Source organism: Myxine glutinosa, chromosome 1 (genome assembly GCF_964187855.1).
Source record: "Myxine glutinosa chromosome 1, kmMyxGlut1.1, whole genome shotgun sequence".
In the NCBI taxonomy this organism is placed as follows: Eukaryota; Metazoa; Chordata; class Myxini; order Myxiniformes; family Myxinidae; genus Myxine; species Myxine glutinosa.
The window spans coordinates 65,739,091-65,752,840 of NC_136261.1; the positions used below are offsets into that span (position 1 = coordinate 65,739,091).

The 13,750-nt window shown below is 43.9% G+C and overlaps 1 protein-coding gene across 3 annotated transcripts in view; it reads left to right on the top strand.

The window, feature by feature from the left end:
• The first annotated feature begins 6,201 nt into the window (after nucleotides 1–6,201).
• LOC144890817 (T-cell surface glycoprotein CD4-like) overlaps nucleotides 6,202–13,750 on the top strand; it is a 71,089-nt gene continuing 63,540 nt past the window's right edge. For 2 of the 3 annotated variants that reach the window (XM_078772665.1, XM_078772670.1), the window contains exon 1: nucleotides 6,377–6,480. In XM_078772665.1, the coding sequence (XP_078628791.1) occupies nucleotides 6,426–6,480 (55 nt within the window). In that variant the 5' untranslated portion in view covers nucleotides 6,377–6,425. Of the gene's footprint in view, nucleotides 6,481–13,750 lie in introns of all 3 variants that reach the window. The other variant, XM_078772661.1, reaches the window with a different exon arrangement.

Sequence of the window (13,750 nt, forward strand, 5' to 3'; positions counted from 1 at the left end):
TGAATTTGAGTTGCTGTGTTGTCATGATTTACACCAATCATTATACAAACATTTATTTTGTACAAATTTATTTGTAATATTGGTGATATTATTTATTTGTAATTTATATGTAATCAAAAAAGGTCCAAGTGGTCTAAAGCTCTAAATGGTCAAGGGTCCAAGCTGGTCTAAGTTTTTCATCGGGGATTTCAGGGTCTCAAGGGGATTTCAAGGAAATAGGAGATTAAAGGGTCTTTGGGATAATAGAGGTCTTTTGGATCTTCAGGGTCTTTGGGTCATCAGGTTATTTTGGGTCTGCTGGGTCTTTGGGATCTTTAGGGGTCTTGGTGGACTTAAAGTGTCTTCAAAATGATATGGGTCTCAGCAGGCTAAAGCGTCGAAAGGAAATTTAGAGAAGAAGACGTTTTGGTCACAACTATATATAACTACAAACGTCTAGCCATTCACACGTGACTTGTGAACTATCTGGTCAATTTGTTTAATAGTGCAAAAGCCACTGAGAAGTTGACCTCCCACGTGGAGGAATGAAGCCACTTTTTTGCAATTACCTCAGCACATGTCTCTGTGTATCGGTGTCAGGATAAATGAAAGGACAATTTTAGGAGTGATGGGAGGAACTCGTGAGGGAATTCCGGGAACTGTTGATGCTGGGAGCCAATTAAATCATGGACCAGTTTATGAGGGAAATAGGGGATTTCAGGTCAGACGAATAAACTTTGCTGTACTTCGATACAAGTTATCATCATGGCAGCTCTCTGCAGACCACCACAAATAATTTCACAAAGTCATGATCAAAAGAGCCAAGAGAAGGGGAGGGGGAGTGGGACAAGCAAAAGGGGAATTTCACTTGTCTGCTATGCTCTCAGCCAGGATGTTGTACATGTAACAAGGACCAAGGTGGTTAAAGACTATTTTTAATGTCTACAAAGGAAGACAAAGTACATTCAAAGAAATGGTTGATTAATAACAATTCACTGGACCAAATACATAATTTAAGGGTTTGTATTAGATAATTTTCCAAAATGGAACTTCCTTTATGAAAGAGTGCATTGCTCAATGAGTAAAGTAAAACCAAGAGGGAAGTGGTGTGTTAGAGGGCGTGGTCCAAAGGAGGCTCACACACCAGTTGACAACACACTAATTAGTTACAGCCTTGAAATGCTGATAAAGTTTCCATTCCTGGAAAAAACAAATATTGTAGCGGAAGTCCACGAGCCAAAACACATTTGAGTGGATCAGCAAAATTAAAATTGGTGGAGTAATTCAAAGACTTATAGTGGAGTATGATCCATCCCATGCAGAACAAAGATTGTAGCCTTCATTTGAATTACAAGGATATTGGTAGACATTGGACAAACGCATGGTATATTGCATTTGAACGTGGGTTCCCTGTATCATGAGCCAGAAATCAAACAAGCAAACCCACTTAAATTTATAAGAAACTAGCAGGAGTACCCGGCGTTGCCGAGGGGGAGGGAGGGGAGGCAGGAGACGGAGGGGTGAGGAATGGAGTGGGAGAGTGGAAGGGGGAGGGATGCGAGAGGTGAGGGGAGAGGGAGGGGAAAGATATACTACATAAACAAATTTGGGGAAGGGGGTGGCTTTGACAGGGCCACATTTTGGGGGAGGGGGGATGAGAAGGAGAAACAATTTACCCGTGCAAAGAGTGCTTTAACCTCAGTGTTGCCCAGGTATAAAAAGGAAATTGTAATACCCTCTGCCACCAACACCAAGTGGCGCGACACGGTGCACATATACATAGAGAATTTACGTCCCTATCCCGGTCCCCGACACCCCCGGATGAGGCCGTGGCCACATAGCCTAGGTTACACTGCAGCCAAAGTTGTATTTTTATTTGTACACCGAGTAAAGTATATACGTGTTTATAGCTGGAGTACCCGGCGTTGCTCAAGCGAAAAAGAAAAATTAACGTATTTGAAATGAGGGCAAATATAATGGAAAAGTAATTACATCCAAATCAGGATCCACCACAAATGTCAAATCATCATTTCACCTTTTTGTTGAATATCTGCTGCTGAATGTGCCGTTAATCACGTTTCTGAGTTAAGTGTGATGCGGATTAGGAAGAAGAAGAAGCCTTACTACCAACTTCGTACAATTCTGGAATTGTTTGATTAATTTGTGTTCAAATGTTTGCGAATTGTTAAGTATTTAGTTATGCGAATGTGTGCTTGTATATAACTGTCATTAATCAAAAAGGTTTAGGTACTATAGAGCGATTTTTTAAAAATCCAAAAAAACTAACTTTTTTTTTCAAATTTTTATTATTATTATTATTTTGCCTAAAACACTCCCAGGCACTCACTGAAAGTTTGACGAAGATCCATTCAGCCATCTCTGAGAAAAATGGCGACACACACACACACACACAGACAGATCAACGGCTCTCTTATATAGTAGGAGAAGATCACCCACCCACATGAAATTGGGAATTTTGGTGCAAAAAAAAAAAAGTGCACTGACCGAATAAGTGCGGACGTTTTTCAGTGGAAGAGACAGCGATCAGACCCGATAAAATGCAAAACCTTCCAGCCAAAACTCCATTGGCGCGATAATAACACCCCTACCTCCCCTCGGATGTCCTGTTTTGATGTCCCATCGTTCCTGAGGCCAGGCTTCCACGTACAGATCTTTACTGCTCTTTGATTTGTTAGTTGCTTGTTAATGTCCTTTTTTGTATACATGGTCGAGGCTCGTGAAAGAGCTAGTACACTGAACGGATCAGGACACAACAGGACAAAAGGAACAGCAGAGACCAGCGAACCATCAACAGAAGAGTTGAAGGCAAAGAAAGAGGCAGACTTGGACAAACAAAGGGTGTGGTGAGGAATGGGGGACAGGAGAGGTTGCATGCGGTGGACAAGATAAATACAGAAGGAAACTCTCAGGAGGGAAAGCTGGAAATTTGGAAGGAGGGGGGATTGGGATGGGTTAACAAGGTTAGAAAATATCATGGATTTGGATTGGGGATGATCTGAGATGGTGGTGAACAGCTGTGTTGAAGACCTGGAAGGAAGAATGAGATTGAAGAGGATGTGGAAGTTGGTTCCACAGATGGGGAAAAGGAGGAATGAATGAGTGGAGGTGAGCAGTGATCCTCGATATACGTAGTTTCACTCCAACGGGGTTGATAGTGGACTTTGTGATCCCAGCAGAGACGCGGGAGAGCGGGGGGGGGGGGGGGGGGGAGTAGATACCTACAAAGCACAGAAAGGGCATAGAGTGCAAGATCAGAAAGGAAGCGGTATAAGACAGATAGACGACCGACCTGACTGTGATGGTGCGGTGATAGGCTCATAAACTCAACTTCACCGTGGGAGATTCCAATAATCTTGAAGGCCTTGGTTTCCACGGCATCAAGCTGAGCAATATGTGAGGCAGAGGAGTCAGCCCAGAGGGGTTAACAGTACTCCATCAAGCTGCGGATGAAGGCCTTGTAGGTCATTAGGAGTTTAGGTGTGCCAATTAATGATGCTACGGTGGAGGATGCCCAGTTGGCGGCTGGCTTTGGAGGCCAACTTAGATATGTGGTTTGCCCAAAAAAGATCATGGCTGATAGTGAGACCGAGGAGTTTGAATGACTGAACTTCCTCAAGAGGATTTTTGAGAAAGTATATTGGAGGGTTAATCATAGTCATATCAGAGAAAGATAGTGAGAGTGTGAGATGTGTCAGGATTGAAAGAGATGTTCTAAGTGTTTGACCAGCTAGTGATTTTTTTTAAGGTCTGAAGAGATGTAAGAGGCTGCAGCCTGTTGGTCTGAAGGAGTAGGTATGTCACGGCAGAGGTTAGAGTCATCAGTATGCAGATAAAGGGGATTTTCCAGAGAGTCGGAGAGATCATTAATGAAGATCAGGAAAAGGACTGGACCCAGAACACTGCCTTGGGATACTCCATCCTTGAGAGAAGATGAAAAGATTCCGTTGAAATCCACATGTTGACTACGAGAGTAGAGGAAGTCAGCAAGCCATGTGTGGAGCTGGCCATAGATGCCATAGGCGGACAGTTTGAGGAGACATGGCCAGAGAAACAGCCTTGATCTCACGTCTGACATTGAAGGCCTCCATCCATTGTTGGGTGAGTATAAGCAGTATGTCTGAGGTGGAGTGACCTTGTCTGAAACCAAATTGGTGCTCTGATGAGGTTATTGGAGAAAAGAAAAGGAAGGATTTCGGATGAATTGTGATGATGGATTTGGCTTGCCGATGATTGGAAGTAAGCTGATAGGTCTGTAGTTAAGGGGACCCGCTTTTGCAACTTTTAACCTCTGCCACCAAAGGTGGATGGAAGTTATGTTTTCACCCATCTGTCTGCCTGTCTGTCTGTTTGTTTTTGAGCACACACACACACGTATATATATATATATATACGTGTGTGTGTGTGTGTGTGTGTGTGTGTATAAAAGCATATATATTTCTACGTTTGTGGGGATAGGTAAAAAGATCCCAAAGGAAAGGTAGCATTGTATAATTTATAGCATGGGCCATGTGACGTGTAGAAGAAACCTGGATGTAATAAGTAGGGAAACTGTAACAAGGTTGTTTACATGTTCTTCACAGGGGAGTTGTGGGGGCAGGGGGGGGTGGTGGTCAAGCAGTGCTAATTAGTGGTAGGGATTAAGGATAGTTTTCCCCAGTGCGTGCTTTCCCTCTGTAACCTTTCCCTTACGTTTTGAAACTCCTTTAAACAACAGCAACCACACCAACAAAAAACCAGGCAGGTTCCCGGACTCAGCCTCACCCTCAATGGACCTCATAAGGGAAAGGCCCTGTCCACGAGAGGCAGGGAATGAGGGGGCGGAGTGAAGATCCTGCAGGCCACATGCCCGGAGCAACGAGGGCTGGGGGTGACGTCAGCGGGAAGCTTCGAGAGCAGAGAGAGTGCAGAGCTGAAGGTACAAAATGCTCGCCATTTTGGTTCAGTTGGGTCGTGGAGTTTGTGCGCTTTGGAGGAGAGCGAGCAGAGAGAGCAGATCAACAGCAGCTCTTTTCTTTGGTGGGCTGGAGGCCATGCTGAACATCCCTAAGCAGTGGAGGAGCCTAAAAGACAACCTCTTGACTTTCACCTCACGTTTGTGGTGCCGTCGAGCGCGTCGCTGCAGCCATCTTGTGCCAGGTTCCTGCCAAAGGGACATTGAAGTCTGAGCCTCGTCCCCAGCTGCCAACCTCGCAGAAGGACCCATTTGGGACGCAGAGCTAAGTGCCGGCACTAAAAAGGACATTCTATTTTCCCCTGTGTGTGTGGTTGAGACAGTGCGTGGAGGATCCTTAAAATCAGGAATTAGTTTTTACCACGACTTTTATTTCGTCTTTGATTTCTTTTTATTAAATTGTTATTGTGGTGCATTTTGTTGTCGTGTTTACTTGTTTGTGGTTTCAGAATAAACCTGTGTGTTCCGTTCAGCGAAACATCTCGCATTCCTTCATTCCCGCACTAACGAAGAGCAACCCTCATCTTCGGCCGGTCGCCTCATTAGTTAAAAGCTGTTTAAACCATCCGTCTCGGCTGATCTTCATCGGCTGAATGAAATCGAAATAGAAAATAGAAAAATCGGCTTCATCGGTTAAATTTATATATAATATAAATAAATTGACTCCTCCTATGCATTTCCAGCCGAAGAAAGCTGCATAACTGCAACCATGAAAGGCTACACAAGGTCAGCCCTTTGCTGTTTCAAACTCTTCCCAGAGTCCCTCCACAACTGTAACGACATTTACACACAAGAGAATACCAATGATACATACCCCCTTAGCTGCCGGACCGGTTTCATCGCTTCTTGGAGAGTCATCAGTGACAGCAAAGACAAAAATGGGCCCCATCGAGGATCACAAGCTGTGGTGAATATACAGTATATGAAAAATTTATTACACAAAAGCCTGGTGGGCTGGTGGGCTGGAGGCCATGGTTAAGGTGGCTGGCTTGGAATATTAAGGTCCTGAGCTCTAGCCCCTGTCGAGCCATTGAATTAACACCAGGTGGGTTGACTTAGCCTACCATCCTTCCGAGGTCGACAAAATGAGTACGTACCAGCTTTCTGGGAACAGGGGGCATTGCATCCGTGATGTAGCGACACAGCTGAGCCTCCAGAAAATGATGCAGCCAAACAACCGCAGGCTGCATACAAAGCACGACATTACACAAAAACAGAACTGAAGTCGTCCAGCTATATACTTCCTCTAAACTTCCTGGTTGGGCCAAAGCAACTGGTTGAGCAATCATGGAACATATTACATTACAGACTTGATTCGGCAACTGTGTTGTTCTTCCTTTCGTCTGCTCAAACAGGACAGCCGTTGGATTGTCAGGCTCATTTGGAGATCGAAGTCTTCGAATTAATCTGAACCGACGAAAGAGACTCGATTTATGTTCATGTTGAAATTAAATTTCATGTTCAAGATCTTCTCATGGCAAACTTCAACAATCCTCTTGGTCTTCTTGCTTTGACGTTTCTTCTCCCATGTACGTACATTTTCCCTTCCTTGGTGTGCATTATTATGACATGATATGTGATTGTTTATCATAAAGACATCGTGAAGTTGGATAATTTTATATTTAATTTACAATCCATATTGTCATTAGTTACACATAAACCATGTCATACAGACATTTTGATTCATACAATGTTGCCAAGCACAGCACATATTAAAAGTTGTTGATCACGGTTTGAGATAATACCTGATTATAGTTTATACCAACTTTTACAAATAACGGACATTCACTGTTTTTTGTTTTCATACGGACTATCAAACACCAAGAGTCCAAGGAATGCTGGTCGTACATGTTGGTTTCGCACAGAGTTCTTGAAAACTCTTTTGATTAAAATGTGCGAGCTGTTTGTGTGTCTGGTTCCAGAGGAGATCGCTCAATTAATATTGTTTCATTCCTCTTATTGAATACTAGCTGAAGTATCCGGCACTGCCCGGGGCTGGAGGGGTGGAGGGGGGTTTGGGGGGGCGGGAGGGGAGAGGGAGGCGGGGGAGAAGTGAGAAGAGGAGAGGCTTGTACTGGTATTCTTACATTCTCCATGTGGTAAATACTACACTGGTGTTTTTACAATCTCTATGTTGTAAATACTGTAGGCTAATGGTGTTCTTACATTCTCCATGTTGTAAATACTGAACTGGTGTTTTTACATTCTCCACGTGGTAAATACTGTGCTGGTATTTTTACATTCTCTATGTTGTAAATACTGTACTGTTGTCACCTTAGAAGTAAATTATTTTCTTGAATACATGCTGGTGAATGTGCCATTGATCACGTTTCTCAGCTAAGTTTGAAGACGTTCAAAAACAAGAAGACTTACCACCAACTTTGACCCCTTCCGGAATTGTCTGGTTGAACATGAATTGTTGTTTCATTTGTGTTCAAATGTCTGGTAATTGTTTTGTATTTATTTATGTGCATGTGTACCTGTATATATCTGCCGTTAATCTAAAGGGCTTCGGCAATACAGAGCGATTTTTTAAACTCCTTCCACACTCCCTCCTCACTCCCAAATTTTTTTTGGTCCAAAACACTCCCTGGCACCCACTGAAAAATGTTAAGTGCTCCTCCCCAAATCCCAGTCACGATGTACCTCCGAGCCCCGAGAGGAGTCACGGCAGAAAGATGTGTTATTCTGTATGTCAAAGATCAATGGTGAAACCACACCAATGTTACCAACAAACAAGTATTGTATTAAGGTCACACAAGAATAACAGTACAATAACAATATTAATCAATTGTCCAACCAATATATCATTCCTATGATGGTACCATCAGTTTCGTACAATATAACTCACTGTGCCCCAAGTGAGCGAAAATAACATCCCCAATGTCTCTGTCCCAGCTTCAAACCAAAGTCGATCCATGCTCCAGTGATCGTCAGAACGATATTGTATCGAGACCAGAATCCCGCTCGGTTGACAGTCACACTGCCAAAGATAGGCAAAAGTGTCCTCAAGAGGCGGCTGGGAAATCACACCTTCGGGTATGGACTTTCAACGGCTCCCAATCGGCGAACCACAAATTCACACTCAAAAATCCACGTTGCACACACACACACCAGGGTAACGTCTGGATGCGGTGAAATGGTTGAAGCGAGGTGAAAAACCTGGTGCGATGCGAAAATCCACCACGAGGCAAAATGGCCAACGGTCTGTTCTCGAGATGGAATGGCACTCCAATGATTCTCTTCGGAATCAACTGCAAAACCTGTCACGCAGGTTTATCTGTCACAGCGATAACAACTCTGTCGCAGCAATTCCTTTCCCAGGAAACCCCAAAGTTCGCTAGTGACCCCCGTTCGCCAGTGTTTGCTCCAGACCTCAAAGCAGCTCGGATCCTTCTCGACCTCACTCGCTCCGCCTCCTTTTTCCTCTTCTCCTTCCTCTTCTTCTTCGTCCTGGTCCCGATCCGGTTTCCGGTTTCTTTTTAAACATCAATTTTTTTTACCTTTTGAAAACAGTTATCTCCAATTCACTTAAACGATAACAATAATAGTACATGGAACCAAAAATGTTTACAGTGGATGAGAACCACAACAACGGAAGTGACGAATCCGTAACACAAACCCCTGAAAGTTTGACGAAGATCCGTTCAGCCATCTCTGAGAAAAATGGCGACACACACACACACACACACACACACACACACACACACACACACACACACACACACACACACACACACACACACACACACACACACACACACACACAAACACCTCTCTTATAGTATAGATTATGCAATGTTCCTTTGCATGTTTAATTGAAGATTACAAAGAAAACTACAATTGGAAAGTATGAATCTATAGTTAATACATGTGAAACCTATCACCGTTCATCCCAAAAAAGCTTGCTAATAGAAAGTTGATTTATGGAGCCCGTACCCTCCACCCCACCTTCCACATACATACTGTACTTTTGAAATTAGTATCCGCAATTTCCTACCACATTGTCAGAACACTTTCTGTAATTACTAAAGCTTGAAGTAACGAAAAACACAAATTACAATGTTAATTATGTATCAGTCAGCTCTATACCTTGTATTAATGGAATTTCCCGAGTTCTGCCGTTGTGGATGTTTGCATTATACAGTGGGTATCAAAAAAAAAAGGTAATCCGCATTCAAGGGGTTAATATGCAAAGGTTATTTATTTTGACAATTTACATGTGGTTTAATAATTAAGAGGAGATCCTCAGCTTTCCATTGATACCTTCCATGCATCATTGCTGTCACACATGACCGAGTACATGTTCATTGAAAATGACAAGTTCAAATCGTATTTTGACAAGTTTGGCTAATCGATGCAAGTCAGGATAATTGGTGCAAAATGAACTTCAGATGTGAGCTTTTCTCAGGTATGATTGGCCTTTATGCACCCACACCTTCAACATGTCCACCTCCCCTTTCAACACAAAGCTCACATTGGCGGAGCATGCCCTAAACTGCTCGTCTCACCATAGCCGGGTCATTGCGCAAAGCATCCACTTCATGTCGAATACGGCCCTGCAATTCGTCAAGATCACGGGAGGAGTTACGAACACCTTGTTCTTTAAATGTCCCCAAAGGAAATAATCACATGGTGTGAGGTCAGGTGATCTTGGCGGCCAATCCATTGCATGGTTGAGGGCGATGACTCGGACTCCAAAGAGTTCCCTCAGTCGATCTCGGACAGCGATAAGACGATGTGCTGGGGCGCCGTCTTGGGCCCACCAGAGATATCTGAAGACACCACGAACCTGTTGCTCAAACTTCTCCTCCAGCTGCGGTAAAACTTCATCATTGATCATCTGCAGATACCTGTCACCATTGACATTCCTTTGAAAGAAAAATGGTCCGATCACCTGACCACTTCCACAAAGTCCCAACAAAACAGTCCACTTTTGTCGATTCATGTTGGTGTCAAAATTAAATTCCAGGGGTTGTCCTGTCGGTGCATATTCAAAAACATTATGGGTATTGACCTTGCCATCCATGGCGAAAGCAGCTTCGTCGCTGATAACAAGATACCGCAGGAAATTGACATCTGTTCGCAACGTGCTATCAACCATCTGGCAAGCACCAGCCTCCTGGCAAAATCCCCTGGCGTAAGTTGATGCCGGATGTGAATCCGATATGGATGTTGGTGGAGGTCCAGTCTTGTGATTCGGTTGAATGTTGCCGAAGGCAATCCCGTCCCATTTCGTCTTGCGCTGGTATCCCTAGGATGCTCCAATACTTGCTGTCTTACTGCTGCAATGTTCATTTCCGATGGCCCAGTGTGCCTCCTACCAGAATTCCCCTTGTTGCGGTTGAGGCTAGTGCCATGCTCTTGGTATTTTCTAACATTCAGCCAGATGGTTTTGGCTGCTGGAGGCTCCCATTCTGGGAAACGTTCCCTGAACGCATCACGAGTTCGCTGCAAACTTCCAGTTTGATGAAAGGTTGAAACCACGAAGGTCCGCTGTTCAGTCGTAAGTTGAACCATCTTTTCAATGACTCAGACTGTCTCTAAACCCATACACTGTAGGCCCATCTTAAATACCCATCTAAAACAAAGGATGACGCAACTGACATTTACCAGACCAGCTTAACAATTTTACATAATCAATTTGGCAGTCGAAAAGTAATGCGTCCATTTAAAACTGTCTTGCACCGATTAACCAAACTTGTAAAAATGCGATTTGAACTTGTCATTTACAATGAACATATACTCGATCATGTGTGACAGAAATGATGCATGAAAGGCATCAATGGAAAGCTGAGGATCTCCTCATAATTGGTAAACCACATGTAAATTGTCAAACTAAATAAACTTTGCATATTAACCCCTTGAATTCGGATTACCTTTTTTTGATACGCACTGTAGAAACAGCTTTCCCTAAAAGACAGGTTGGTAAAGGAATCTAAAAAGGGTAAAATTAATGCAAGAATTTGTTCACATTCGAAGAGATATGTATGAGTAACTGGGACTGATCAACTCTTGAAGGGGTGTGGGAGGGAAGTGGAGGAGGAGGAGGACGACAAGACAGGGTTATCACCATAGTGATGTATATTCTTGCAGTTTTAACCCCTTTGGGGGGGGGGGGGGTGGGGGGTGGTGTATGATTTCATATATATATATATATATATTGTTACGGATTCGTCACTTCCGCTGTTGTGGTTTTCACCCAATTGACATGTTTCTGATATTATGTATTATTATTATTCTCAAAAGGTTTATTATTCAGGAACAGCTATCTAAAGTTAAAAAGGTTAACTTAAAATGATACAGGAAATCATGCACCGGAAAACGACGAGCGAAGAAGAAGACGTCGTGAGGAAAAGATCGGAGAAGAAGCGTGGTTGAAGCTCCGTATCAAGCGGTCGAGCGTACATCGCAAGTGAACTTTGAGTCCTTGAAAGGAAGTTCGTGCGATCGGTGATATCGCCGGAGTATTGTGGAGCCTGCCTAGTCGGGTATCGGCATTGAGATTCCGGAGAATCCTTGCCTCGAAGCTCATGCTCGAGTGAGAGCCGTCTGCCATTTCGCCCTGCGCGTTGCCTTCATCGGAAAAGGTTTTTGTCGCGTTGGCTGGGCTTATCCTCCGGTGGTTTGCCGGGGACGGCTGTGCAATAAAGCGGCGTTTGAGGAGTACACGGCGATTCGCTGATTGAACGGCAAACGTGTACGTCGGCGTGCGTCTTTGGAGATTTTCCATTCTACCGCGAGTTTGCTGGGTGTTGGACCACGTGACTTCTGTGTCGCTTCGACCGCCTACGCCTCAATTGATCTGGATTGGACATTGTTCCAACGATCGCTGGAGCGAATCAACTTCGCCTTGGAGAAGGTTATAGAGACATTGAGGAGGTTCTCTCCATGTACTGGGAACAGTGAGTTCGATCACTTTAACAGATGGTACCATCCTAAGATATTGATTGTATGGTGGCTGGCTATCATGGTTGTATCATTATTCCTGTGTGATTTTTAATATATTCTTTTTCTTGATAACCATATGTGTGGTTTCGATCTTGATTTTGACACGGAGTAATATATTTCTTTTCTGTCATGGCTCCTCCCAGGGTTCGGGGGTATACAGAGACCAGGGGGTCGGGGAGGAGCACGTAACAGAAATTGGAGGCTCGTCCAATTGATTCGTGGGCTCGAAATTGGGTCTTCATCCGGGATATATATTAAAAAAATATATATATATATAATAATAATAATAATAATATATATTCCTTAAATTTCGTCCGGGAAAGAATTCCCTAACATTCCCAGAAGTCCCAAAGTTGGAACTTTTTCCAACATTCCCAATTTTTTTCCAAAAAAATAAATAAATATTTTTTGGGGGTTTAAATCTTTTTTTATTGTGTGAAGGGTAACAGGTGTTAACAATAGTCACCATGGAGTTTGATGCAGAGAAGTTTGCAGCGACCCCTAGTGAAGCACAGTTCAGAGCGTTACTAAAATCGGACCTCTTGGTATTGGCCAGACATTTTAGCTTGGAGGTCCGAACGAATATGAGGAAAGCAGAGATGCAGAGATTGGTGATAGAATCTCTGGTGGGACGCGGAACATGGGAAGAGGGAGCCTTGGATTGGTTACCAGAAGAACAAGAAAATGTGGAGCTCCAAAAAATGGAGATGCAATTGCAGAGCGAGGAAAGAAGAGAGACACAGGAAAGAGAACTCCAGGAAAGGTTAGAAGAGAAACAAGCAGAAGAAAGGAGAGTGGAAAGAGAACTCCAGGATAGAAGAGCAGCACAGGAAAGAGAACTCCAGGAAAGAAGAGCAGCAGAGGAACGAGAACCCCAGGAAAGGTTAGAAGAGAAACAAGCAGAAGAAAGGAGAGTGGAAAGAGAACTCCAGGAAAGAAGAGCAGCACAGGAAAGAGAACTCCAGGAAAGAAGAGCAGCACAGGAAAGAGAACTCCAGGAAAGGTTAGAAGAGAAAAAAGCAGAGGAAAGGAGAGCTGCAAGGGAACTCAAAGCAGAGGAGAGAAAAGCCGGCAGGGAGTTAAAGGACCGTGAAATGGTGCTTCAGCAGGAAATTAGACTCAAGGAGCTGGATGTAATGAAAGAACGGGGAGAGGTACCATCCATGCCGACTGGTTCGACACCTAGTCAGAACACCTGGGATGTTGGCAGACATGTGAGGCTGGTGCCACCCTACAATGAAAAGGAGGTAGCCAATTTTTTTTCACACTTTGAGAAAGTGGCTCGACTGCTAAAATGGCCTGAGGAGTCCTGGACCTTGTTAGTGCAAAGTGTTCTGGTGGGTAAAGCTCAGGATATTTATTCGGCTTTACCGATTGACCAATGTGCAGATTATGAGATTTTGAAGAAAAACATTCTCAAGGCCTATGAATTGGTCCCGGAAGCTTACTGGCAAAAATTCCGGCATGCCAGGAAGAGGGAGAGTGAGACCCATGTGGAGTTTGCCAGAATGAAAGAAACCATGTTTGATAGGTGGTGTGATTCAAAAGGGGTTTGGAAAGACTTCAAACTATTGCGACAGTTGATCCTGGTGGAGGAATTCCAGCGGTGTGTCCACGAGGACATTAAATACATCTGGAGGAAAGGAAAGTACCAAAGTTGTATGAGGCAGCCACCATGGCAGATGACTATGCCTTAACCCACAGGATGGGGTTCCACAAGCCTAACTTCTCGCCTAGACCTAGCCAGGGGAGCTATGGTACATCGGGGCGGAGAACGAAAATTCATGGGGGCGGCCTCGAGATGACTATGAGGACCACTCTGATACCACGACTTCTAGAAATCAGAAG